This window comes from Drosophila ficusphila, unplaced genomic scaffold (assembly GCF_018152265.1).
Source record: "Drosophila ficusphila isolate 14025-0441.05 unplaced genomic scaffold, ASM1815226v1 contig_106, whole genome shotgun sequence".
NCBI lineage: Eukaryota > Metazoa > Arthropoda > Insecta > Diptera > Drosophilidae > Drosophila > Drosophila ficusphila.
The window spans coordinates 12,651,257-12,678,518 of record NW_025063993.1 but is presented as its reverse complement, the minus strand read 5'-3'; the positions used below and the strand labels follow the sequence as shown (position 1 = coordinate 12,678,518).

The 27,262-nt window shown below is 39.5% G+C and overlaps 7 protein-coding genes and 1 long non-coding RNA gene across 8 annotated transcripts; 4 read left to right on the top strand and 4 right to left on the bottom strand.

The window, feature by feature from the left end:
* Window positions 1-146: 146 nt before the first annotated feature.
* LOC108089736 (alkaline phosphatase) lies at window positions 147-2,878 on the bottom strand. Its single transcript, XM_017188117.2, has 3 exons — window positions 2,748-2,878; window positions 843-1,987; window positions 147-719 (listed from the first exon to the last, which is right to left on the bottom strand). The coding sequence occupies exons 1-3, from the start codon at window positions 2,830-2,832 to the stop codon at window positions 378-380; spliced, it is 1,572 nt and encodes a 523-aa protein (XP_017043606.1). The 5' UTR covers window positions 2,833-2,878; the 3' UTR covers window positions 147-377.
* A 309-nt stretch (window positions 2,879-3,187) lies between these two features.
* On the top strand, window positions 3,188-5,014 carry LOC108089737 (membrane-bound alkaline phosphatase). The gene is given in 2 exon segments (XM_017188118.2): window positions 3,188-4,571; window positions 4,573-5,014. Coding segments are annotated over 2 exon segments (1,554 nt in total). The 5' UTR covers window positions 3,188-3,206; the 3' UTR covers window positions 4,762-5,014.
* Window positions 5,015-6,921: 1,907 nt separating this feature from the next.
* Window positions 6,922-7,208, top strand: LOC108089714. The gene is made up of 3 exons (XR_001771293.1): window positions 6,922-6,957; window positions 7,032-7,094; window positions 7,186-7,208. It is a non-coding gene; the product is annotated as an uncharacterized LOC108089714 (long non-coding RNA).
* A 918-nt stretch (window positions 7,209-8,126) lies between these two features.
* Window positions 8,127-9,267, bottom strand: LOC108089697 (collagen alpha-2(VIII) chain). Its single transcript, XM_017188044.2, has 2 exons — window positions 9,157-9,267; window positions 8,127-9,096 (listed from the first exon to the last, which is right to left on the bottom strand). Exons 1-2 carry the CDS (start codon window positions 9,191-9,193, stop codon window positions 8,195-8,197), a joined length of 939 nt encoding a protein of 312 aa, XP_017043533.1. The 5' UTR covers window positions 9,194-9,267; the 3' UTR covers window positions 8,127-8,194.
* A 1,307-nt stretch (window positions 9,268-10,574) lies between these two features.
* On the bottom strand, window positions 10,575-13,993 carry LOC108089757 (transmembrane 9 superfamily member 3). The gene is made up of 5 exons (XM_017188146.1): window positions 13,679-13,993; window positions 13,057-13,614; window positions 12,002-12,735; window positions 11,574-11,804; window positions 10,575-11,511 (listed from the first exon to the last, which is right to left on the bottom strand). The coding sequence occupies exons 1-5, from the start codon at window positions 13,802-13,804 to the stop codon at window positions 11,367-11,369; spliced, it is 1,794 nt and encodes a 597-aa protein (XP_017043635.1). The 5' UTR covers window positions 13,805-13,993; the 3' UTR covers window positions 10,575-11,366.
* A 912-nt stretch (window positions 13,994-14,905) lies between these two features.
* On the top strand, window positions 14,906-16,725 carry LOC108089683 (G-protein coupled receptor Mth-like). The gene is made up of 6 exons (XM_017188031.2): window positions 14,906-15,397; window positions 15,458-15,617; window positions 15,672-15,848; window positions 15,969-16,205; window positions 16,269-16,407; window positions 16,527-16,725. Exons 1-6 carry the CDS (start codon window positions 14,906-14,908, stop codon window positions 16,723-16,725), a joined length of 1,404 nt encoding a protein of 467 aa, XP_017043520.2.
* A 1,421-nt stretch (window positions 16,726-18,146) lies between these two features.
* On the top strand, window positions 18,147-20,207 carry LOC108089682 (G-protein coupled receptor Mth-like). Its single transcript, XM_043208932.1, has 6 exons — window positions 18,147-18,638; window positions 18,698-18,857; window positions 19,191-19,427; window positions 19,491-19,629; window positions 19,742-19,936; window positions 20,078-20,207. Exons 1-6 carry the CDS (start codon window positions 18,147-18,149, stop codon window positions 20,205-20,207), a joined length of 1,353 nt encoding a protein of 450 aa, XP_043064867.1.
* Window positions 20,208-20,419: 212 nt separating this feature from the next.
* LOC108089691 (chromatin modification-related protein MEAF6) lies at window positions 20,420-21,605 on the bottom strand. The gene is made up of 4 exons (XM_017188038.2): window positions 21,404-21,605; window positions 21,122-21,335; window positions 20,853-20,984; window positions 20,420-20,696 (listed from the first exon to the last, which is right to left on the bottom strand). Exons 1-4 carry the CDS (start codon window positions 21,548-21,550, stop codon window positions 20,488-20,490), a joined length of 702 nt encoding a protein of 233 aa, XP_017043527.1. The 5' UTR covers window positions 21,551-21,605; the 3' UTR covers window positions 20,420-20,487.
* Window positions 21,606-27,262: the final 5,657 nt, after the last annotated feature.

Sequence of the window (27,262 nt, the reverse complement as noted above, 5' to 3'; positions counted from 1 at the left end):
CCAAGTAAGCAGGTCAACTTTATCCTAATCCTTTGGGAAAACAAAATTAACATCTGTAGGCAGACATAGTACCTGCTCTTCAAGTAGGTTGCTACCTGTTTGTTTTGGTTCCAGTTGTTTTCCCATTTAAAGGGCAACATGAATCATCAGGATTCTTTCAGTTTATTTATTTTTTGGTATCACAAATAAATATTAGCGTTTTGGTTTTCCCCTGTTTTAAGATAAAATGTTTTCTATCCTTTTATTATATTGGTATTTTATTTGCTATGACTTTCCCTTAATTATATGCAGTGTACACTTCCCTCTGGGCTATTTCTAAACTTTACGTCTTTTATTGAGTATTCCGTTCGAGTATGGAACTTTTAATGGGCTCTTAATTACTCATTAAGTTTGTCCTTGGCAAAGGGTCCAATGTTGGCCGCATAGGCCATCATGGCTGGGATGGCACTCTGCTCGTAGTTGCCAGTGAAAAGATGTTCGAAGGGTCCCGAAGCGAAGACTCCAACATCTTCGGCACCGTGGGTTTCACTACTCAAGGGAACGGTGGCCTGGAAAGCAAACTCCTCGTTTGTAGTGTCCACATGGGAAAGATCTATGCGTCCAGTATTGGAATTGTAGGTATCGACGAAACCAGGACCATTGGCATAAGAAAGAACCGTGAAAGGAAGATCATCCTCAGCCAAATTGGGAGCGAGGGACAAAATGTTTTGACGACGGTACTAAAAGGAAAGTTAAAAAAATTACAAAATTATAAAGTTTGTTTTACAGAAATTTTGCAGAATGGATTTTGTTAATTATTTCGAAATTTTATTGAGTAACTTAAGATTATTTCCATTACTCACTGGGTAGCCATTGATGGACATGGTGTGCGAGTGATCCGAGGTAACCACAATCAGAGTCTCCTCATCGTTGGTCATTTTTCTAGCCAATTCCACGGCCGCCGCGAACTCTTCGGTATCCTCGAGAGCCTTCCTCGCCTTGGTGGCATGGTGAGCCATATCGATTCTGCCGCTCTCGACGAACAGGAAGTAACCCTCCTCGTTTTTGCTAAGCAATTTAATGGCGGCTTCAGTCATATCGGAAAGGGATGGCTCTGCTTCTTCATAGTGGGTTCGTCGACGATCGCCGTGATAGGGCAAATGGGAGGTATCGAAAAGTCCCAGCAGATAGTCCGTCTTGCTGATATCGGTTTCCTTAAGACCCTTGAGAGACCAGACATACTTTCCCTCGGCTCCCTGCTGCTTCTTGATCTCCTGCCAGTCGTGCACCAAATCCCGACCATCGGTTCGCAGGCCCGCAACGCCAGTCTCATCGGGCATAGATCGATCACGGAAGTAGGATCGACCACCGCCAAGAATAACACGAAGTTCCTGACCCACTGGCCACTCCACCAGTTGGCGGGCAATATCCGTGTTAATATCTGGACTGCACCCTGAGTCAACGATCTCGCCATCGTGCTCCCAATTCCGTTCAGCAGCATGGGCATAAACTCCGCCTGGAGAAGCATGTGTCACCCGGGCAGTTGTGACTATACCAGCCCACTTTCCGGCATCCTGAGCCCATTTGCCAATGCTCTCCACATGGTTACTCGAATTCGTCACACAATCGCCCCTTTGGACCTGGGCATTTACACCAAGGGTTCCGTAGTTGGCCTTTACTCCGGTTAAATAAGCCGTAGCTGTGTTGGCCGAGTCCGGAGTGCGTTCATTCACCGCATACGTTTTGGACAGTCCCAAGTAGGGGAACTTTTCGAAGAAGACCTGCTTGTTGCTATCGCCCATGAAAGCACGAGTGGCTGCGATCGTGTGGACAGACATGCCATCGCCCAAAAATAGGATCACGTTCTTGGCGCGGTTTTCATTTAGCTTTTTATGCCCGGCCAGCTTATCGGCCAGAATCGATTGGGCCTTATCATGCCAAAAACGTGTATTCAGCTCCTCGTCGAGGGCTTCAAAGTCTCGTGATGATAGCAATCGGGGATGTTGGGCTGCAAAGTCCGAACTTTCGGTTAGCAACTAATCGGCGGAAAATTTGGTCTAATAAAACTACATTTTTAAGTGGTAAACAAGTTTTCTGATCGTATTAGATTAGATCTAAAAATCTGTTTTAATAATAGCTGTTTATGGGTTTTTCAGCTATCGCCTAATCGCATTAAAGCTGATAAAACTTTATTGAAACGTGCTAAAAACGTTTTATACTGGGTTTTAATTTCATCACGCGATTATTATGCATCATGCTGATGATGTTTAAACCGAAAACAGCTTAATTTTCCTCAATAAACTTTATAGGAGTATTAACTTGCATTGGAACTATGTCTACAAACCCGAAAATTCTAACTTTTACTTTACTATTTATTAAGCTCTGTAAACCATAAGCTTATTTTTTAAATAAATACCCAATTAAATTGAATGGGGTTAAACTAATATATGAATTATAAATAATCGTCATTTAAACTATAATACCAATTAAGCACTTTTAATGTCAATAAACAGTACATATATTCTTTCCATTATCTCTCCTAATTCACTTCACGTGAACAACAGGGTCGTAAATCGAAATGACTCGTCATTGACTGAACGCTTACAAAAATAGATCTAGATTAGCCAAGTCAAATGAGAGAACTAATAAGAGTTTTGATAAGCAAAGTGGGCTCTTCCTATTGGCCAAAGATAAGCTTGGGGCCCTAAACGAATCGGATTCGTTCGGGTGCTCTTTTCTTATTCGCAGCACCTTTCGGTTCCACTTACCATGTTCTTGCTCATCGGCCAGATCACTCCGAACTTGGAGGAACAGTAGAGCGAAAAGGCACAAGATTAGACAACTCTTTCCCATTTTTAGAAGGCGGTAACTTAAGACTGAGAAATGCTCGGTTCGAGAGTGACCGCGAGACTGGCCAAAATAGAGGAATTGGCCCTGTTATATAGCCTCCGATTTTCGCAGTATTCTTCCTGTAATATACATACGCATTATATATGATTGTTATTGTGATTTGAGCAATCTAAAGTGGTCGATCGATTAATTATCTCAAGTGCCTAAAAACGTGAGTATCACGGTCTGGCCAAGTAGGTGTCGTAAATTACCCGATTCCCAAATGTGCCCTATCGACCGACTCCTCACACGAGCTGCACCTGATGGTATATTAATGGGTCTCATGTGCCTTGGGAGTACAGTGTTCACTTGGCTGGCGCAGTGAAAGCATCTCGAAAATGCTGAGTCTTAAGTTCCTAACTTTCCTTGGCCTGCTGGCCATCGTTTGGAGTGCCGCCGTTCCTGGAAAGGCTCCCGTCGATGAGGAGCGAATGCATCCCCATCTGCCGACTAGTCCAAGATTGCGTGCGATTTCTGGAGAAGAAACCCAAGAGTTTTGGCACTCGGCTAGCAAGAAACTCATCCGTGAGAAGCTGGAGTTTGTGAGGAACACGAAGAAGGCCAAGAACATTATCCTGTTTTTGGGCGATGGCATGGGCTTGGCTACTTTGGCTGCTGCAAGGAGCTACATTGGTGGCGAGGAACTGAAGCTCTCCTTCGAGGAGTTTCCCTTCACCGGTCTGTCGAAAACCTATTCGGTGGATAAAATAGTTCCCGACAGTGCCTGTACTTCAACCTCGTACCTTTGTGGAGTGAAGGCCAATTACGGCACCATTGGCGTGAATGCCCACGTGAAACGAGGCGATTGCTTGGCCATGGCCAACGAAACGAACCATGTTTTCTCCCTGGGAAAATGGGCCATGGATGCGGGAAAAGCCGCCGGACTGGTAACCACCACTCGAGTGACCCACGCCTCTCCATCTGGCGTCTACGCCCATGTCGCGGATCGTGAATGGGAGAACAACGCCGTTTTGGAAGAAGACTGCGGTGAGCTCGCTGAGGGCCTCCAGGACATTGCTGTCCAGTTGATCCACGGCGAGGTGGGAAGCAAACTCAAGGTTATGTTGGGCGGAGGCAAGCGAAGCTTCTACAGTCCGGAGCACTACGACAAGGGAAGACGCACGGATGGCCGCAATCTCGTCGAGGAGTTCGAGGCCTTGGATGCGGGCAACACCTTTGTGAAAACCCAGAAGAAGCTGCTTAGTGTGAATGCCACCGAAACTGGACGATTGCTGGGCTTGTTCAGCAAGAGTCACATGCACTATCACCTGGAACAGCTGGCCGATCCGGAGAACAACGAACCCACGCTGGAGGAGATGACCCAGAAGGCCATTGAAGTGCTGGAAACCGAGGAGCAGGGATACTTCCTTTTCGTCGAGGGCGGCAAGATTGATATCAGCCATCACGACACCATGGCGCGGATTGCTTTGGATGAGACCGCCGAGCTCTCGAAGGCGGTGAAGAAAGCCAGGGAGATGACCGATCCGGAGGAGACCCTCATTGTGGTGACCTCGGATCACTCGCACACGTTCAGCGTTTCGGGCTACCAGCCGCGAGGAAGCGACATCTTTGGGGCGGCCAAGGCGAAGGGCCAGGATGGCAAACCCTACTTGGCTTTGAGCTATGCGAATGGCAAGAGTTTCGAGGACTTCTACAACACGGAAACCCACCAGCGCGAGGATCCCACCAGTCTGCTCACAATGTGGTGACTTTGATCAGCTCTTCCCCGCGATGGTTCCCCTGACATCGGAGACTCATGGCGGCGAGGATGTCGGTGTCTTCGCCTCGGGTCCCTGGGCTCACCTCTTCACCGGAGTCTACGAACAGAACACCATTCCTCACATGATGGCCTTTGCCGCTTGTGTGGGCGATGGACTAACCGCCTGCGATTAGAAATCAGGAGTTGATTGACAGGCCGAAGGACCCTTAATTAACTTGTCACGTACGCTTTATCGTTTTGAATGAATACTCAAGTCTCGACAGGTGCAAGCTAGCATTGGCTCTCGAGAAAAGAATTTAGATCAGGGATTTCTCGCACATTCTATAAGAAGTGTTTCCCTATCAACGTAAAAACCAAAATACACTTAAACTGTCTGATTATACGCAATACAAACAACGTCGATTAAAACTATAAGTAACATTTTAATTTTGTATACTTTGACTTGGGGAGGTATGGTGTGATCGGGATTAGCTTTCAAGATTTGTATCTATCAATTTTTTGTTAAGTACCTTTTCAACAAGGGGCTTACCCTCTGCAAAAAATGGTTCACTATCAATGTCAAAAAGCACATTCATGTCTGATTATTGGGAGACATAACGAAAGGAGTTAATCTAATAAAATGTTAAAAATATGTTAATTTTTTACTCTAATTTAAGAGGGTGATAAGAAAAAAGCATGGTTGTTTAAGGCTTATACCTGCTAACTTTAGTCTGTCTAGTTTGAATTTTAAAATCTAGAATCTAGATAATTAGCGGGTGGAGCCGAAAAAAATAAATAATTTGAGGGCTACCTGTCAACTAAGTGTATATTAATCAGATCAAAAGATAACGCTTTTGTCTGATAAAGATTAAATTGAGTGCAAAGAGTTAAAAGTTGTAGAATGACGTACAGATCTCCATTAAAAGAAAGGCGTTAAAACTACAAAGAAAAAAATTATCTGAGAACTGATTCTAAGAACTAGTATTTTTCAGCTTCATCGACAGAATAAATCAGTTTACAGGGCCGGAGAAACAGTTTTGAGTGGGGTGATGACCTCACAAATTTTCAATAGCCAATCAATCAAAATGGAACAGGTAAAAAAAACTATTTTAAATGTAAAATGTTAATAAAAATCCATTTAATATTAATGTAATGTTAATTTAATGTTAAAATAATGTTAATTTAATATAATGTAAATGTAATGTTAACTAAATGTTAATTAATTTAATATGGCCACGTCAGCGACAATGATAATTAATTATTTTTTTCGTTTTCTCGCACCTATAATTCCCAAGTGGTTCTGGCTGATTCGTAGTGGGATACCCCTTGATTTTGGCCAATTTCTCAGTTCTCCGGGATGACCGGCAGTTTCTCTCAGAAACTTTTTCCGGTCTCTGGAAGTGTATGTGTGTGCGTGTGTGTTAGTGACGTGGTTCCAGAGTGGGAGAGAGTATCTGGCCAACTCCTCCTACTGGAGTCCGCTCCAGGATGCAGTGCATCATGGGTCGACTCCTCCTACTGGAGTCCACTCCCGGATGCAGTGCACCATGGGTCGACTCCTCCTACTGGAGTCCACTCCCGGATGCAGTGCACCATGGGTCGACTCCTCCTACTGGAATCCACTCCCGGATGCAGTGCATCTTGGGTCGACTCCACCTACTGGAGTCCACTCCCGGATGCAGTGCACCATGGGTCGACTCCTCCTAGGATGCACTGCATCATGACCTGACTTGGCATGAACTTAAAGGTGCCCGATCCCTTCCTGCATGTAGTGGACTCCAGGATGCAGGGCATCCAAAACTGAAAAGGTGAGTTGCAGTTTTTTTTAATTATGTGATGACGTGGCTTTTGTAAAAAAAATGCAGTTAATTAATTCAATTTTTTTTAATATTTTTTTTTCAGGTTTTTGGTTGTGTATTTGGCTGATTGCAGAAAATAATTGGTGACACCATCCAACTTGTAACTTGAAGTTCGACATCAGGATGCACTGCACCAAAGTTATTACGCAGTGAGTACATCCTTTAGACAATAAATAATTAAGTTATATATTTTAAAAAATCATAAATATTTTGACAAAGAAACTAAAAGAAACAGATAAAGATCTGAAAGTTTTCAAGAACATGAAAGAAATTTGAAAGGTAAATTTTATCAAATATTGAACTTGAAGTACATGAAAATCAAACACAATTAATAATTGTAAACAAGTAGCGACATATAATATAAATATATGTAGTATATATATAGTAATAGTTGTAAGAATGCGGTTACCGGAAATATATAGTATGCTGACACCACATAAATGGACTGGACAACAGGCTGCAGGATCAATTATGAATGGCGTGATCTTCTATTGAACTCCACTCCAGGATGCAGTGCATCACCTCATTGGGGTATGTATTTTTTAAACAACCGATTTGTATAAAATAATTTAACTAATATTTTGGAATGCTTCTTTTCATTACAGTGATGACTATTCCGTTCTGCTTGGAGTGAACTTCAAGATGCAGTGAATAAAAAACCCAAAGAGGTAAATACCTTTTTTTACTAACAAAATAATTCTAACTATTATTATTTGTAACAAATTGTTTATTATTTTTTTGTTTCTTATTTAATTTCAGGGTAAAGTGTTAAGTGTTAATGTTGCGAATAAAGTGGTTGCGGTGATTATCTTACTTCAAGAAGACGAAAGATTGCAGTGCAGATCAAGGAGCTAACTGAGTAAGTACCAATCTGAAAAGATTTATTTATGATAATCTCATAATTATTCAAGTAGTTTTTACATTAAGTTGGAAAATGCTTAACTTGGGAAGTATTTGGGAGAGTTACTATCTATCTATTTAAATAGAAACTGATTTAATTGGGCTGTGGTAAAGGCGGGATTTCTCTTCGTTTTTCTTCGATATACTCTATATGCAGGGCCGGAGAAACAGTTTTGAATCATACATTCAACTGATAATAATGGATGTAAATAAATTTTTTTCTACAAGTCAAGCATTTTGGGGTGTTGAATTCCACACCCGCTAAGATTTGGCGTGTGGAGTGCTCAACACCCGGTATACACCTTCCGCCGGCCCTGTCAGTTTAATACAAAAATGATAAACTCTATAAACGGTTGGAAATACAACTTTAAGTAGACCAGACTGATATAACTCGATTGTGTTTTCTCAGAAATTCAATTGTTTATCAGAATGATTAGGCAGGCAGCCAGTCGAGTTTGTTAATAAAATTGTTTGTAGTTGTGGCAATTGCATATTTCTTGTGAATTTTTTGATTATGTTCTGTTTATGTTCTGCGTTTTCATTGTTGACAATTGTCACTGTGAAGACTCATTGGGGAATACCCTATCAAGTACTTCTATTTATAGTAACTGCGTGATTTTAACAAATGTATTCTCTGTTTACTCTGAGTACTTGTATCAAGTATGTACATATATACATAAAAACAAATTAGCAAGACTCAAGCTTTAAATAATTTTTGCAGTTCTTAAACTATCTCTGAACGAAAATTTCTAAGCAAACCCAATTCAAATTGAATCCGAAATCAAATCCAAGTTTTAGAATATTGTTAGACATTATCAGTACTGTTTTTATTAAACTTTTTAACTAACTCCTATCTCAACTTTTTGTTTTAAATAATTACCGCATATTGATTAGAACTACGAGGTGTGACGAGCGAGGCATACTTCTCCTTCAGTTCGACCAAAGCCCGCTGAAAATTATCCATGCTGTCTTCCAGCTGGTTGGGATTGTGCAGCGTACTCTTGGGTGTGAGTAGGGCATCGTGGGATCTCTCACCCAGAAGCAGAATCCTTCGCCAATCGGTGGCGTCGGAGCTACCTCGCAGGAAGTCCTTGCGATTGCCCACCGCAAAAACAGTATCTTCTATGTTATCCGGCAGTAAAGTGGGCTGCGAATTTCCCAGATCTCCGTTCGTGGGTTGAGTGGGACCCACGGCAGGTGGTGTTATCCCCGACAGAGATGCCGAGGTGGGCTGAGGCTGTTGGTTTTGAGCACTATTACCTTGGTTCACCGGTGCTTCGAATAGACCGCTTGGCAGATTCTGCGGTCGGTCGATCTGAATCACCTGACCATCGGGTGAGATGTGATAGAACTGTGCCCGCCCAGTTAATCCAGTTGTTGTTGTTGTTCCTGCAGGGATGACTATAATGTTGCCCACAGCGGTGGAGCCAGCGTTAGCACCACCAAAACCACCATTACCAGTAACCGCCGGTGTGGAAACAAAAGGTGGAACAGGCACTCCACCGAAGCCCCTTATAGGTGGAGCCGCCGGACAGGGAAAACAATAGCCAGGAGGACCCGGTGGTCCTGGCAAGCCTCTGGGACCCTGAATATAGGGAAGATTCGGGGAAAAAGGTCCACCGGGTGGATAGCCCCAGTAACCAGCACCACTTCCTCCCAGACCATTGCCATTTGCCGGAGGCCCAGGCGGACCAGGAGGTCCTCGTTCGCCCGGAGGTCCAGGATCACAGGAGCACTTCACCAAAGAGGCGTGAGCGGTAGAGAAAAGGCCTGCGGAATAAAAGTATTATATTATTTTCTAAAAATTTAAATTAACCTCTTAAAACTCACCTAAGACCAAGACAGCTAGAAAACCAAGAAAACTCATGATGCTGTTTGAGAACGACTTCAATTCAATCTGACCTGAACCCAAAACTCGGCAGCAGCTTTTATAAGCCCGAAAAAGTAACCGACCAAATCAAATGAGTTGACAAACATTTTAATATGCTTATAAAAACCAAAATTATCTCAAGATCGAACTCACAACACATTTCCCGCATTTTTCTAACTGTTCTCGGCCCACAATTGAAAGGGAAATGTTAAACAGATCAAATGGAAAAATGCCATAACCCGGTCTATCGCTGACGTTTATGATAATTTATGCAAGAAAATAATAGTCGAACATCATTAGGCTGCAACCAAGCCCTTTTAACTGGGTCAGCAGGGTTCTTGAGCAAACAATCATCGGTGAAGACTTCGAAAATGCATCAATGTCAATCAAGTCGTAAACTGCGATTAAATCTTACAATTTATGTTAATAAATGTGGGCGCTAGCCATCAAAATAACACGAAGACATTTTGATCACTGAAAGTAAATACTTTCATCGCCTTTCGAAAGGAAAAGAGAATTCTAGAGACCTTCTTTCGAGCGCCGTTGAACTCCCCATGAGCCAGAATTAGCATAAATTACGAAATCAATATGTTCCGAATCAGGTTTCACTGCCCAGAGGAATCAAGTAAAAGGTTCTACGACATTTCCGACTTATCTAAGAATTTCATTGACAAGACGAAGCCCCCGAGAATACGCGTCACTAGCGTCACTCGTCCAATCTGTAAGTGTCCACTTCCAAACGAGCGCCATTCTCTTGAAAACTTGTGGCATTGGGCCACTTGTGTTTTAGCTAGCCGGAGAAGACTAGATTTTGGACTGATCTAAATTCTTTAAATACCATAGGAGAACTTCTGTTCTAAACTTGTATATGATTTTCAAACAAGAAAAATAATAGGTAACAAATTATAATCAAATATTTTTTAACCGGAAATTACATATCGGTCTTTATCGTCTTTTCGTAAATATTTTAATCTTATAACGTTATATACGTATTCAAGTACGTAAGTCCTCTATAAACCTATCACTAAGTATAAGAATCGAAGAAAGCTTTATCACTTCTGTTGTCATGGAATAATCCCAAAGTACTTGATCCGTCCCCCTTTTTTTTTGGCACTGTTTGACTTAAGCAAACAACATTAAGAATGTGCAAACCGGCAATTGGTCCCCTAATAAATGAGCAGATAAGCTTTCCGAAACAATTAAATGAAAAAAATCGTAAAGGAAAACCGCTTGAGTGGTTTGCCTCCCAAACATTAAAAAACAATTTGAGGGTCAATGCTATTGAGCTGATCAAGAATCGATCAAGTCTTAACAATATTGATGTTTGATTATGATCGAAATGAAATGGAGAGGACATCAAAGCAATAAACATTTGTAGTGGTTTTATATATTGAATTTATTATTAGATTATCGACTATTGCTAATCAGCACATTTCTTGCATCGTACATAAACGTAATTGGCGCAAACAAGTTCAAGTCACATTTGTTGCAATTGCATAGATTGATAAGTTTTCTAGGCAAACAATTTTTATCAAAATAATATTGTATACGGTATGCAAGCATACGCAAACGCAAATGCACATATAATGCAAAAAGTTCTTTTCGGAATTTAAAAATGTTGTTTTCAAATATGACCTTTTTTGATATTTAAATTTTGTTGTGATAATCCAATTAACATAAAGATTGTTGTAAAAATTAAGTACAGAAAAGAAAAAATGCCAATTTAGGTTTTTTATGAATGGTTATTTTCTGAAATGGAGATTCCAATTCAAACAGAAAAGATTAATAATTTATCCTTATATCTATAAGAACGTAAATGCAACCAACTGAGCTTTCAAATTACAATGAAATCTTTATGTAGTTTTTGATTCAAAGATCTTTTTTAACATAACTGTCCTATAATTCCGAAAAGCAATATTTTTGAAAAATATGTGCCTTGGGTATACATACATTGTTAAACTGAATATTTAATCTTTGGTGCGAATACATTGGACTGGCATTCATTTTCACACCAACATGAGAAGTGAGAAACTCAAAGATACGGAGTGAGGAGAGCTAACTGGAGCAAAAGTTAACACACAGAACTAAAACTCTACTCAATAAATACAAGTGTAAATCGATTAGGATGATATACAGATCTGGGGGCGGGGTGCGGCGAATTGAGTCGCTCTTAGTCTATTTTCACATTGGAATAGATTTTGCGCACGAAGAGATTCGTGCCCACATAGCCGACGGTGCCACAAATAATTCCCAAGGCGCCGCTAAAGAGGGCCATGTAACCAAAGTAGAAGGCCGTTTGGAACAGACCAAACATTCTGAAAGAAAAAAAATGAGATATAAATAATTATTGTAAAGTTTTTACAAAAAGGACACTTACTTGGTTTTAAAGAAGAAGTAATAAAATGAGTAGGCATAAACGTAAATTGACGTAGAGCCCGCAGCCATGAAACTCGTCCATTGCCATCGGTAGTCCTCCGCATTTAGCAGGAAGTATGTGCACACAATGGTTACACACACCGTCACCACAGTCAGGATACTGAACACCAGCAACATAAAGCCATAGACATAGTAGATCTTGTACGCCCAGAAAGAGGTAAAGATGAAGTACCTGCAGGGAAGATAAAAATGAATATATAAAATAAATTTTTAAACAACTAGTCTTATCAATTTGAGAATGATGACTCAATGAGCCATTATAGGGTTAACTTTCAGATAAGAGTACTTACTGGGCAACATTTTTTTTAGTATTTAGAAAATACTCTCCACTACATAAAAAGAACTTATAGTTTAAGAATAAGTACTTACATCTCAATGAAGATGGATCCAAAGGGCAGGACACCGCCGAGAAGTACGATAATCAGCGGCTCCATGTACCACTTCTTTTCGGGAATAGGTCGTGGCACTGCGTTTACTCGGCAAGGGAAGTCCGGCTGGCCATCCAGATTGCGGCCCACCACTGTACCCACCAAAGTCAGAGGCAGGATCACAAATAAGCAGATGCAGGTGACGGCTACCATGGTGCCAAAGGGAATGGCTCTCGAGGCGTGATAACCGATGGCAATAAAATTGATCAAGAAAGCTGTGCCACAAACAGCCACTGGAACCGTAAAAGCGGACACCAGCATCTGACGGATCCACATTCGCCCACCCAATCGGGCATAGAGCGATCCTCCAAAGTATCCATTGATCGGAGAAGTGGCAGCGTACACAAATATAGCCGTGGACAACATTGAGCCGCGTTCTGTGTACAGTTCTCCAACAATGGCGAACATGATCACACAAAAGACCACCGAAATCAATTGGTAACCAGCTCCGACCAGAGCCGAAAAGAGCAGCGTATTTGGTGGCGAACGGAAAACATCACCGTGAACCTGTTTCCATCCGTACTCATCGCCCAAATCTCGCTCCATATCGTCCACCTCCTCGTCCTTGCTGTACCGAGCGTAATCCTTGCGCAGAGTTCGCATCAAGATCATGGATACGAGACCAACCAGGAAGATGACCATCATAAAACTGTTGAAGATGCTGAACCAGTGGATCTGAAAAGGATTTACATTTTAAAATGAGTCGTTAGATAGGGCAATTCGTAAGATCTGCGTGCTCTCTCTTTTACTATAAATGTTTAAATTTTTAAACTGACTATTCAGGTATTAGCCAACCAAATTTCGATGCTCTCTGACATACAGGTCTGATCTTAAAACTTGAAAGGTCATTAAGCGAGATTTACTTAAGAAGTAGTAGTGGAAAAGTGGCTAAAGTTCAGTTGTGTATTGTCACATTCTGTTGCAATACGGTGTGATTCATTATTGACACCTACATCATTGTACTGATTAGCACTTTCTGCCATATTTAATACGCACCCTGTGCTGGAAGAAGTTGGGGTCCAGGTATTTGTCGAATCGGTTCTTGAACTCCACCTTGCTGGGCTTCCAGTTGACCTCGTAGGAGAAGTTGATGTGCGATCCCGGCTTGAGTTCCTCTCGAGCATCGGTGGTCAGGGTGATGTCCACGATTTGCTGGCCATTGTAGCCAATGTCGAATTTCTTGTGCGTGAAGATGTAGTATTTTCCATCTCGTTCGTCCCGCTCACCGACTTTTCCCCAGATGGGCAGCCCATCGATGTACATCTGGTACCAGTATTCGTTCTTCACGGCGTAGATGAAAGCTTTGGCGCTCTCCTCCTGCAAGGTGACCATGCATATGACCGATTTGGGGGCATCGTTCTTGAACTCCATTTCATAGCCACTAAACTCTAGTTCCACGCCCTGAAGGGCTTCACTCAGGGTCTCGTGGTAGTGCGAAATCGAAGACTTTTGGCCACTGCAGAAGGGCAGGGAAAAGTAGGCGTAGGTCTCCTGTCGATTGTGGTACGGACCCACAGTGTTCATCCAAAGGACCACCTCCTCCCGGTCATTGTACTATCCAGAAACATATATATGCATATGAGAGATATAGGTTGATTATATATAGCCCCAAACTCACCTTGTGATTGTGCTCGTCCGCTTGCGAGTGCGACACGTAGCAGCTGGCGATTAGCAGACATAAACAAATTGCTCGGAGTTGTGGCTGAGCCACCGTGGTTCTTGCTTTGGTGGTGCTGCTAGCCATTGTGGGTTGTGCAGGTGGTGATCTCGACTGCGCGACTTCCGGGTAACCTCGCTCTGCCGGCGTGCTTCGTTTGCCCCTCGCTAGATTGTCTTTCAAAACAATTTTTATGGCAAACACAGATTTGCCGACAGAGAAAAATATCTCGTAAACGTAAAGTCAGTTCATTTGTGCTGGTTCCGGTTCCTACGAACTAGCTTAAAGAACTAGAACACACGTCACTTGGCCAAAATGGGCGTTGTGCAACATTGTTTTTTTCGGATTAGTGAGGCCATTTATCTAATTTGGTTAAATGTAACACTATTTCAGGGGAGAAATATGTCCTCAAATCTTAGCGCCCCGGAAACTAAAATCGTGCCCTATTTCAAACCTCTCAACAGTTTGGAAAAGATTTCTGAAACAATCTGCGCTTAAACTTTTTTAGTCGGTGAAGGTCGATTTTTTTTACAGCTGTTTCTGTCAGATTTTTTCGAAATTTTCCATGGATCGCAAAATTAATTAACTAATTGATTAATTTTTTAAATACATACTGGTTAAGTTAGTTTGTACAAGTTTCGAAAAAAAATTACAAGCAAGTCCTATTCAAAAGTGTCATAAGTGAAATCATTTGTAATGGAAATTAAAAAAATTAATTTTTAATTTTATTTTAATTTATATTTATGTACATCTTAATAAGAGTTTTTTAATCCGGCGAATTCTTAGTCATATAGAAAGTTTTTATCTTTAACTCTGAGGGAGAGAAATTCTCGAATCAGTCATAAAAACCGCTTGTGTTGAGCGGTCGATTCTGTTAGATTCTGGACGACACAACTAAATACGATTCACTTTAATAATATATGTTAATATATATATTTATATAGATCAAGTGGAAAAGGAGGTAGAAAAGCCTTTTAAAAGCTTGTCCTTTATATATATGTATTAAATTCCTTTCTATTACTCATAAAAATTGTGAAAATAGCTACTAAGTTTTGCATAATCAGTAAAATTATTGTATGCGTGAAGGAAACTAAGCTAATTTGAATTCTTTCTCCATAAAATTATAAAACGATAAGAATTTAAAAATTGTTTTAATTATTATTAAATTTTCAGTTTTATTGCGAAAGAATGCGTTTACCAAGGATTTGGTTGGCCACAGTTCTGTTTGTGATGATACAAAGCTCGAGTGCGGAGATCATTGATTGCGATTTCTTCGATACCGTAAGTCTCTCGGCAGAACAGAGGCTCTCGGACGGATCCTATTCCTATAATGATGTAATTATTCCCGCAAATTTGACCGGAACATATGACTTCCGGATTTTGCCGGATGGCCGAAGAGAAAATGTCGCGATTCACATAAGAGGATGTATCTGTAAAGTAAAAACCTGTATTAGGTTTTGCTGTCCTCCCGACCATTTGTTTGTTGACAGCCAGTGCTTTAAAAACAATATGACAGAGGTCGAGCTGGATCCTTTTCTTAACGTAACCCTTAATGATGGATCGGTTGTGAAGAAGCACTTTGCAGACGACGTATTCGCACAATGGGATATTCCGATTCCTTGTGACTCGATTTTCTACCTAGACAATCGACAGGAAACGGATCAGTACAATTTATTCGAGGTTAATCCAGTTATAACTTATATCCTAAGTTTCGAGACTCATTAGTATTACCCTTTTCAGAACGGAACATTTTTACGCCATTATGACAACATGTTTATGGACAAAAGAGACTACTGCCTGCAGCATTTTCCTTTGGAGGACGAAAACAATATTAAATTCCTTAAAGTAACGCCCTTTAACTGTTTTTATGAAGAATCTTCAAAAACTGGACAAACCGTGGGTATGGTTAAACCAAAAGGTTTGTTTAGCAATTTTTAACAGCCTCTTTCCACAGTCGTCATCTCATCGCAAATTTGTATCGTTCTTACAATCACTGTGTATCTTATCGTTAAACCTTTGATGAATATTCAGGGGAAATGCTTTGTCTGCTACTTGTTTTGCCTTTTTATGAGTTACCTCTTCTTGTTGCTCGAGTTGTGGAGATTTTCGGATGAATTCTGCGTTGCAGCAGGTTGGCTAAATAATTTCTCAATTGCCTCATTAGCCACTAGAGGTTTAAGTGATTAAAGCTCTAGAAAATTCCGAGGCATCCCTTTAATTCTAAAAAAGTTGTTTTTTATGTACTCACCAGGATTCATAAGCTATTTTTTCATCATGGCCGCGTTTTCATGGCTGTCTGTTATTAGCTTGAATTTATGGAGATCGAGTTCCTTCCGCTCTGAGCCGCTACATCTCCTTCGGAACTACAGCTTTTCCGCATGGGGAATAGCGATGATATTGACAGGAGCCACCCTTTTAGCTTTTAAATTTGTGACCAATGAAGATTGGAATCCTCGTGTGGGCCACCAATATCACTGTTGGATCTACAGTGGGTTTCGGTTATACTTCTGATTGTATTGTGCCGTTTCACAGTTTTTATTTTACCCCACAGCTAAAGACTGGTCTGCCCTGCTCTACTTCTTTGGACCGATTCAGTTGCTTGTTACGCTCAACACCATCTTTTTTATCCTCACAGCTAAAAGAGTAATAATGGTGACAGGGGAGCTAATGAACAACTCTGAGAAACAGAAGTGAGTCCAATATTAACCTATTATATATCAATATAAAGTTTTTAGAAAAGATTGAAACCTTTTTGATTTGCCGGATAACTTTAGATAACTTTAAGTAAGAGCTTTCCTGTATATTTCAGTTTCATCTTCTTTTTTCGAGTCTTTATCGTCATGGGTCTATCTTGGAGCCTGGAAATATTTTCGTACTTGGTGCAAAACAATAACAACTGGGCAGATATTTTTCTGGTGGCTGACTACTTTAATTGGTCCCAAGGCATTTTGATATTTGGGCTGTTAATTTTAAAGGGCAGTACGCTAAAACTCCTAAAAAAGAGGTGAGTATTCTTTAAGTAATCATCTCGGCCAATGATAGTAAATAAGACTCAAGATCTCATAACCGTTTCCCATGCTTTGGTTTTCACTTCATCATATTTTATGACTCGATCTAACAGATTGTCCTCTCTTCCTTTTTAGAGTACTACCGAATCGCAGGAGTGAAACGATTCAGGAATCCAGAGCATCTCGAAGTTCAAACTCCGGATCCGTCAATCAGCACCCGCGAGCTATTTCTTTGGAACCGATTTCTCCTGGTGTCTAAATTAGGGTTGAATAGGAGATGATAATTATCAAATAAATTTATTCAATTTTATTTACGGTAGTATAGAAGTTATTATCTATAAATCAATTGGGGGGCAGGACTAAATTTTAAATTTTAAATTTTGTACATTCTGCAATCGTCGACATTCCTTACAAACTTAGTCATCATTTTGGGCTTTTAATAAATCCAGTGCTACTGACTAATCCCAGCAAACACTAACAAATTTTGTGTTCAATCTGTATTCTCTTTATTTATTGTACAAAATGTTATTTTAAAACTTAAGAGTGGATTTCTTATCGGTGTCAAATCTTTTTGTTAATATGGCCGCTCTTCTTCGCCGTCGCACTGGAGTTGGTGGATAGTTTGCTCTTCGTTATCGAAGCGGGTGTGTCGCGTAGGAATACTCGAAGGCGTAGATCTGTCGCTCTAAATTGGCAATTTTTTTACATTTTACAGCTGTTTATGTCAGATTTTTCGATGCTTTCCAAGGATCGCAGAATAAATTAACTAATTGATTAATTTTTTAACTACTGTTTATGTTAGTTTGTACAAGTTTCCAAAAAATTACAAGCAAGTCCTATTCAAAAGTGTCATAACTCAAATCATTTGCAATGGAAATTAAAAAAATTAATTTTTAAATTTATTTTATTTTACATATGTATATGTACATCTTATTAAGAGTATGACGTAATAGACGAACGTCAAAGCTATACAATTAATCCGCCAAATTCTCAGTCACTCAGTCACTATCTTTAACTCTGAGGGAGAGAATCTCGAATCAGTCACACGAACTTTAAAGACGCTTAACTTTTCAATTCTGTTCTGTTCCGGACGACACAACTAAATACGATTCACTTTAATAATATATTTTAATATATATATTTATATAAATCAAGTGGAAAAGGAGGTAGAAAAGCCTTTTAAAAGCTTGTCCTTTATATATATTAAATTCCTTCCTATTACTCATAAAAATTGTGAAAATAGCTGAGTTCATCCGGTTGCATAATCAGTAAAATTATTGTATGCGTGAAGGAAAGGGCAACACAACTTGTCTTTTTGTTTTGAAAACTAAGGTAATTTGAATACTTTCTCCATAAAATTAAAAAACGATAAGAATTTAAAAATTGTTTTAATTATTTCTTTTCAGTTTGATTGCGAAAGAATGCGTTTACCAAGGATTTGGTTGGCCACAGTTCTGTTTGTGATGATACAAAGCTCGAGTGCGGAGATCATTGATTGCGATTTCTTCGATACCGTAAGTCTCTCGGCAGAACAGAGGCTCTCGGACGGATCCTATTCCTATAATGATGTAATTATTCCCGCAAATTTGACCGGAACATATGACTTCCGGATTTTGCCGGATGGCCAAAGAGAAAATGTCGCGATTCACATTAGAGGATGTATTTGTAAAGTAAAAACCTGTGTTAGGTTTTGCTGTCCTCCCGACCATTTGTTTGTGGACAGCCAGTGCTTAAAAAACGATATGACAGAGGTCGAGCTGGATCCTTTTCTAAACGTAACCCTTAATGACGGATCGGTTGTGAAGAAGCACTTTGCAGACGACGTTTTCGCACAATGGCATTTTCCATTTCCCTGTGATTCCATGTTCTGCCTAGACAATCGACGGGAAGCGGATCAATACAATTTATTCGAGGTTAATCAGTTATAACTTATATCCTAAGTTTCCGGACTCATTAGTATTACCCTTTTCAGAACGGAACGCTTTTACGCCTTATTGACAACATGTTTATGGACAAAAGAGACTACTGCCTGCAGCATTTTCCGTTTGAGGACGAAAACAATAATATATTCATTAAAGTAACGCCCTTCAACTGTTTTTATGAAGAATCTTCAAAAACTGGACAAACCGTGGGTATGGTTAAACCTAAAGATTTTTCTGAGTGATATTTAACTTCCTTTTTCCACAGCCATCATCACATCGCAAATTTGTATCGTTCTTACCATCACTGTGTATCTTATCGTTAAACCTTTGATGAATATTCAGGGGAAATGCTTTGTCTGCTACTTGTTTTGCCTTTTCATGAGTTACCTCTTCTTTTTGCTCGAGTTGTGGAATTTTATGGATAACTTCTGCATTGAAGCAGGTTGGTTGATTTATTTCTTGATTGCCACAGTTGTGGCAAATGTAGAAAATTCTGAGGCTCCCCTTCATTCCTAAAGCAAATGTTTTTTGTATATTCACCAGCATTCATAGGCTATTTTTTCATCATGGCCGCGTATTCATGGCTGTCTGTTGTTAGCCTGAATTTATGGAGATCGAGTTCCTTCCGCTCTGAGCCGCTACATCTCTTTCGGACCTACAGCTTTTCCGCGTGGGGAATAGCGATGATATTGACAGGAGCCACCCTACTAGCTCACGAATTCGTGAACAATTGGAATTGGAATCCTCGTGTGGGCCACCAAGATCACTGTTGGATCGACAGTGGGTTTCGGCTATTTTTCTGATTATATTGTGCCGTTTCACAGTTTTTATTTTACCCCACAGCTAAAGACTGGTCTGCCCTGCTCTACTTCTTTGGACCGATTCAGTTGCTTGTTACGCTCAACACCATCTTTTTTATCCTCACAGCTAAAAGAGTAATAATGGTAACAGGCGAGCTGATGAACAACTCTGAGAAACAGAAGTGAGTCCAATATTAACCTTTTATATATTAACAGAAGGTTTTTAGATAAGTCAAGAGATTGAAACCTATTTAATTTAGCAGATAACTTAACTTCCTGTTTCCATTATTTCAGTATCATCTTCTTTTTTCGAGTTTTTATCGTCATGGGTCTATCTTGGAGCCTGGAAATATTTTCGTACTTGGTGCAAAACAATAAAAAGTGGGCAGATATTTTTCTGGTGGCTGACTACTTTAATTGGTCCCAAGGTACTTTGATATTTGGGCTGTTCATTTTAAAGGGCAGTACGCTAATACTCCTAAAAAAGAGGTGAGTATTCTTTAAGTAATCAACTCGGCCAATGATAGTAAATAAGACTCAAGATCTCATAACCGTTTCCCATGCTTTCGTTTTCACTTCATCATATTTTATGACTCGATTTAAAAGATTGTCTCCTCTCTTCCTTTTTAGAGTACTACCGAATCGCATGAGTGAAACGATTCAGAAATCCAGAGTATCTCGAAGTTCAAACTCCGCATCCGTGAATCAGCACCCGCGAGCTATTTCTTTGGAACCGAGTTCTCCTGGTGTGTACAATTAGGGTTAAATAGGAGATTCGAATTTGTTCAATTTTATTAACTGTAAAGTACAGCAATATCTGTAAATCAATTAGAAAGGCACGACTAGTGCTTTAACCAAAGACAAGTGCCAAAAATTGAATATGAACACATTTTAAATTTTGTACATTCTGCAATCGTGAATACTCCTTATAAACCATTCCTTAATAAAACCTCCCAGCAAACAGTAAAAATGTTGTGTTCAATCTGATTTCTCTTTATTTATTGTACAAAATGTTATTTTAAAACTTAAGAGTGGATTACTCATCGATGTCGAATCTTTTTGTTAATATGACCGCTCTTCTTCGCCGTCGCACTGGAGTTGGTGGAAAGTTTGCTCTTCGTTATCGAAGTGGGTGTGCCAAGAAGATCCTTGTTTCCAGAGCTGGCACCTCCACTGCTGGCAGATCCTGCAAGCACTCCGACACCTCCACCAACTGAAAGAGTGTTCTCATTCCGATGCGAAGGGGAATCTGTTAAATAAAAAGAAAATAGGATTAATTGTATGAAACGCATTTGAAGATTTGATGTCTCGAAAATGATTTCTGGTTAAAAACGGCTTCTTGAAGCTCTTGACGGATTAATCATCACTTTGATAAGTACTTTTTTTAGCACTTGTTCTGGGCTACCTTTTTCATCCTTCGGCGTGCTTTTGATTGTCGTTGTTCCATCGTGGGCCGTTGTTGTGTTCTGATTGATGGAGATCTGATTGTCGCTGGAGTCTTCATTTGTTATGGAATCCGATTCGCTGGCACGCTCAGCTGTAATTAAAAGTTCCTTTAAGATGCGGGGGAATAAAGAAATTCAAGAAAGTCTCGTGTAGATGGCAAACCAACTCTCACTTCTAAGCCAAATTCGTTCCTTGTTTAGAGCTAGGACCTTATGGTCAAGAACTTACGATTGCATATAGCCATGGAGGTGATGCTGGACTTGGAGAAGAGCCGCTCGGCCTCCTTGAACTTGCGATTCCGCTTGTCGGCCTTCGAATTGGTGGCTTTGTTGGAGGTCAAGTAGCGCTCCCATCCGCGGATGATATTTCCGCAGAGCTGTGTGTCCTCCAAGTAGGAACCCTCGAAGGCGTAGATCTGTCGCTCCAAATTGGCCAGTTGTTCCTGTCATTCGAGCGAAGAAATAGTGATATAATCTACATTGTTTGTGGTTTGTTTATGTTGAGTCTTACCGATGTCTCGGCCTTCTTTTTAATCAGGTCCGCCAATTCGGCGCGTGTATCCATCGACCCACTTTTTGCATTTGAGTTCGTTTTGCCCGACTTCTTAGGCTTGTTTCCATTCGTTTCGCTAACATTCTTACTCGTTGGGGAGCTCATATTTCCAGAATTTACTTTGTTTTTATAATATCGCTTGTTTTTGTGTTGTGTTAGTGGTGATCAAGAAACGATTACACAATATATTTATATATATCGATACTATCGGCGCTGTAATTGATATTATTTTAGTCATGACACAAACCCAACAAATAAAAGTTATCAGATTTCCTGTGTAGGTGGCGCTGTTAAATAGTTAGACCAGTTAAATTTGAAATTTAGTGCATTTATTTAAATTTTGAGTTTCATAAGCAATGAGTTTATTTAATATATGAGTTCTGGGCTTTAAAATTATAATCTGGGATGATACAATAAAATAAAAGTAAAATTAGATTTAAATATATTCTAATAATGCTCATGTGTTAAGAAAATTTTTTTTAAAGAATCACAATTTAAAACTTTAAGTCAAGCAAAATAATTTTTTTTAACAAAGAAGAATTTAAACTTAAAATAAAAAACCAAGTTTTACCTTCACGGCCAAAGACCGCAATTAGTAATTTGAAGAGTTCTAATTGCTCCCCCAATTCTTATTTTCCAGATTTTTCTTGACTGATTTCAAAGCTATTTTCCCTTTTTCTTAGCTTTTTTATTACAGCGCTTGCCGCTTTGCCACTTTGCATTAATTTTTTAGGCGAGTGTGGCTGCCATTGACCTCGGTATTGTTATTCTTTTTCATTTATGCGTTTGCCTTAGACAAAAGAATCGGTTCAGCTCAAGCGCCATCATCATAACCACCGTCTTGATGGCGATCATCTAATGGATCCCCGGGAGTCTTGCATAGTTTATTGACCCAAGCTTCTTTCAAAGTTTGTTGAACTGCCGAAAAAAGTGAAGCTACCGTTCTAGCTCTCTATTTCTTCCCGTTCCCTCTATTCTTCGCATTCTTCCGCCTTTCGCTCTCTTACCGTTTGGTCTTTCTCTTTTATGTGACTTTAATTTACCTTACGCTTTTTATGGGCCTCCTGCTTCGCGCCTATTTCACTTTCGTCATACGCGGCGTATGCGTGATTTTATTTTCGCAGCACATCGCCTTTCATGTTGACCATAGAAAACTGCAATGTGAAGTGAAGCTGCAGATGAAGACGAACTCGATTAGAAAATGAAATCATAATGCAGTGGATAGCAAAAGCGAAACGGCAACGACCTAAACAAAGTCCGTGTTCCACTAACACAATCGACTTAGTATCCAACTGACTAACTGACCGACTGACAGTCTGCCGCCTTCTATGTATGTCAAACATTGGCGCGCGCGTATTCGCGAAACAAAAAAAGTGCAGCAAAAAAACTTTCATTTTATTTAAACAAACACACAAGGCGCGGCCTGGGCTTGGACTTGGAAAAACTTATTTTCATTTTGTCTTAAGCAAACATCTTGCAACTGAAAACTCCGTCGGTCGATCGGTTTTAGCCATCTTCTTCTGGGTTGCACTGAAAAAAAGGGATCACAACTATTAAATAAAGCTTACCGCAAATATAGTAGGTTATTTAACACCTACTACTAAACACAAAAAACTAAGTTTTAATAAATACATTGGTAATCATTTTTTAAATTTATTCGGGTTTTCAAATTGTTATCAGTGCTGCCAATTGATGGCAGTTTGCAATAATTTTTATGATGAATTGCTTGGCCGCGTGTGAAATCTGCTGCAGTCGCAGCATTGGCCAGTGGAAAAGTGGAAAACTGCCAGAAAAGTGGAACACAGCTAAAGAAGCAGCGACTTGAAGTGCAACAACTGCAAGTGCAACAACTGCAGCAGCAGCAACGCAAACACTCTCGACTAATTAGCTGCGTTTTAGAAATTCAGGCGGCAATGAAAACAAAATCGAGTTCAATGCTTGCAACGATGACGTTGTTGTTGTGTGTTTTCGACTTTTCCGAGAATTTCACATATAGCATACATAGGCCGATGCGGCGCTTTCCCAACGCCAAGCGAGTGAAAATGAGTCTGCTTCATTTTGGGCAGCCAAAGAAAACTGCAAAATTAAAAGCTAGGATAAGCAATCTTCTTAAACATACCGTCATATTTCCTTTAATGATATTAAAAGAAATAGGGTATTGTTTTAATGATAAGTGTGACTAGCGCGCGATTTAAATCATATAGAGTTATAAAGCAATTTGGATTGTAGTGTCAATAAAAACAAAAAAATTATATCATACGACTTAGGAAATAAAACAATACAGTGTCAACAAGAAACATAAGGCAAAAAAAAAAAAAAAATCTTAAAACAAAAATCTAAAATTATTTTATACAAAAACCAAGTAACGTAACAAAAAGTATTTCTCAGCAAGAAAATTATAATTATTAAATATACATACATAAGTATCTATCTACTGTTTATTTAAATGGCTCAACCCTTTGAGGGCAGTCGGTGGCAATAGTGACATCATAGCGGAGATAACAGAATTGCACTTGCCATCGAGCATGCACTCACACATACACACTCATGAGCTCGCCATTGCAAAGCTCTCTTAACTAAGCTTGCTCTCTTTGTCTCTCTCATACGTTGATCTCTCATTCTCATGATGCAAAGCTCTAGTTTTTGTTTTTGTGCAAAATGCCGGAAGAAACTTGATCTTGATTATTTTCTATGTGTGAGCAAGCGAGAGAGACAGAGAGCGAGTGCGCAAAAAGTTCAAGTTGAATGTCGCGGCCATTGCGACGCTCTCGATGACTCTCTCGCTCGCTCTCTGTGCCTATGTGGGTGGGTGTGTGCATGTGTGGGCGTCACAATTTGCACCACTAGTGCTGTTGTTTTTGTTGCTTTTTTATGTGTGGGCCTGAATGCATTTTAGATTTTAGACTTGTTCTAAGCGATTTGAAAGCTTTCATTGTTGTTGAACCTTTTGTGAGAATTCCTGAAAGTGTTGTTATACCCTTCCAGAGCAAAGGGTATTATAATTTCAGTCAGAAGTGAAGGAGTCACCTCAGACCTCATAAAGTATATGAATCTGAATCGAAATACGTCTATACGTCTGTCCGTCTGTCTGTTTCTATGTAACTAGTCTCTCAGTTTTAAAGCTATCTTGCTGAAACTTTTCCAAAAATTGTGTAGTTATTGCACACAGTATATAAGTCGGAACGGGCCGGATTGGCCGACTATATCGGATAGGTCCCATACGAGAGAATTAAATAAAAAATTCTTACGCCGTTGTATCTGATCTGATCGACTTGATTTCTAACAGATGATGATTTTTAACCGCTATCGAATTTCGGATTAAATTTTATTTAATTGTTTTAGCCTATTTAATTTAATAAAGACGAGATGAGAGTTACCAAACGTCTGAACTTTTTTTGACTTAACTACTACTACAGTCGACTCTCGTTAATTCGAAACTCGAGGGACTCTTGAAATATTTCGAATTATCGAGTGTTTGAAATATCAAATGGTTCGAAATTTGCGAGAGAAAATAAATAAAACTTCGAATTATTAAGTGTTGGTTAATTTTTATTTAATAATATAAAAATGATAAGAATTAAGAGGTACATTCGTGTACGTACATGTATTCGTAATGTGAATTAATTAATCTTTCGAAAGAACTTTGTTATACTGGTTTGCTTTAAAGCATAATTCTGCTGCTCACACTGCTCAAAAACTTTTTTTAAGAGAAAAAGTGCCTGAAACGCTTTTACTTTCGTTTTGTAGACATAAGCTTTATAAGGTATCAAATGAGGATCTTGCTTCCTTAACTGAAACCTCTGCCAAAGGTTCTTTATACTTTCTAGGGCTCATAGCTAACACTAACTTTTAAAATGCATACAAACGAAAGAGTAACAGCAACTGAATAAGTACACAAACCAATTCGTAAGAAGTGTGTGCGTCCAATGGTCAAACTACATAATCAAAACAAAAACAAAGGCATGTTTGAACTTGTCGCAAAATTTCCGCCTTTTTTCTCTGCAACTTTGAATTGTCGAGTGTTAGACGCTGATGAGTTCGAATTAACGCGTGGTTTTGATAAATATCAATGATTTTTTCGTTCGAATTACCAAGTGTATGAAAATGTATTGATTTAGTTCGAAATATAAAGAGATTTCGTAGGGACCTCGTGATAACTTTGAATTATAGAGAGGTTCGAATTATCGCAGGTTTGAATTAATGAGAGTCGACTGTATATGAAAATGTGCAGTAGATATTATAACCTTCCCTTCTGTACGTGTATGTCATGTTTTCTTTAAAATGCTTCTATAAATTCGCCCCTTCAAAATTGTCTAATGGACACTTGAAAACTTGTTTGCACTTCGCACCCTTTTATTATTGTCCTCGCCCAACTATTAATTATTGCCCAAGGCTTTCGTTTACCAAGCCCTTTTGACTGTTTGCCCAAAAAAACTGTTGACCAGCAAACAACGCACAAAACGCACACATTTCAAAGAATAATAAAACAAAAACAGACAAAATGCAATCAAAGTTAGGTAAGAGAACTGACCTTTAACAATGCTGCACAGATCGACGACATCATCTCCGCATCGCATCCCCAGCTCTTTCACTTCCCCCTCTCTTTTTTCTCTACTCGAGACCCAAAACACATTCACCCAAAAACGTCGCCGCTGACAAACAACAAACATTCCTTTTTCAAGAGACAACGCTAAAACACACACACCAGAAAACTTTTTCAAGCTGCGCGCCAATGGCAAAAACAACAAAGCCAACAACAACTCAAACGAAAGCCAAGCTTAGTAAAAAGAGAAAAGCAATCCAAAGACAGTCAAGACCACAAGGAAAAAATTGTACAGGAGGGTTCAGAATTATATGGCCTCGGAATACAAATAATTGTGGCTTAAATTAAGATCTGAGGAACATTTCCGACTTCGTGTTACAACATATAGTGTTGCATACTTTCCAGCCCTATCATAGGAGATTTCATTGCGGTTTCAAAGAAACGATCAAATATATGAATATGTTTAATGGTTATGTAAGACAAATTTTATTAAAAAGTATATTATTGTTATTAGTTTTAATGTATATATGTATGAATGACAAATTGTGAAGTACTAAAACTTTTTTTAATTAAACCAAATAAATTCATAGCTACTATTTTGACTGTGACTGTGTCTTGGCCTGCATGGCTAAGAGGCTGAGAATTGGTTAACAGAGAGCCAGACGGTCAAGAGAAAGAGAGAGACATAGGCGGGGGAGGGAGAAAGAGATGGAGCGAATGGAGTGCACGAGGCGAATGAACTTTCGTGGCGCTCTGTTTTAATGCTGCCTGCGCGTCGGCATGAAAGTTATGCAACGCAACACACACACTCACACAGACGAACTGAGCTCGGCTTTCGGCTTTTTACACGAAGTTTGACGAAGTAAGTTAACTGTTTTGCGGACAGAGGAAGCAGCAAGTGAGAAAGGAAGACAGAGAGAGGAAAGCAGCGCCGACGAGTCGTTGACTTTGCATAAGTGTGCCAATTTATAAGTTCAAGATTAACGTGGCCTTCAACACCAGATCGAACACAAACGCAACAACGGAGCACAATAAATGCAAAAGTAAAATAAATGGGAAAAATATATTAACTTATTGTTAACTTTCACATTAAACCAATAAAAGAGTATTAGAAAATATTTGGAATGACAAAGACATTTTTTTTTAATAAAATCAATTCTTATCAACAAGGTGTTTCGAAATACATGCATATATATTTTTTGAAGTAGTTTTGTAAAACTATAACTAATTGAAATGTTTTCATTTGCTAAATTGTTATTTTTTCATTAATTCAT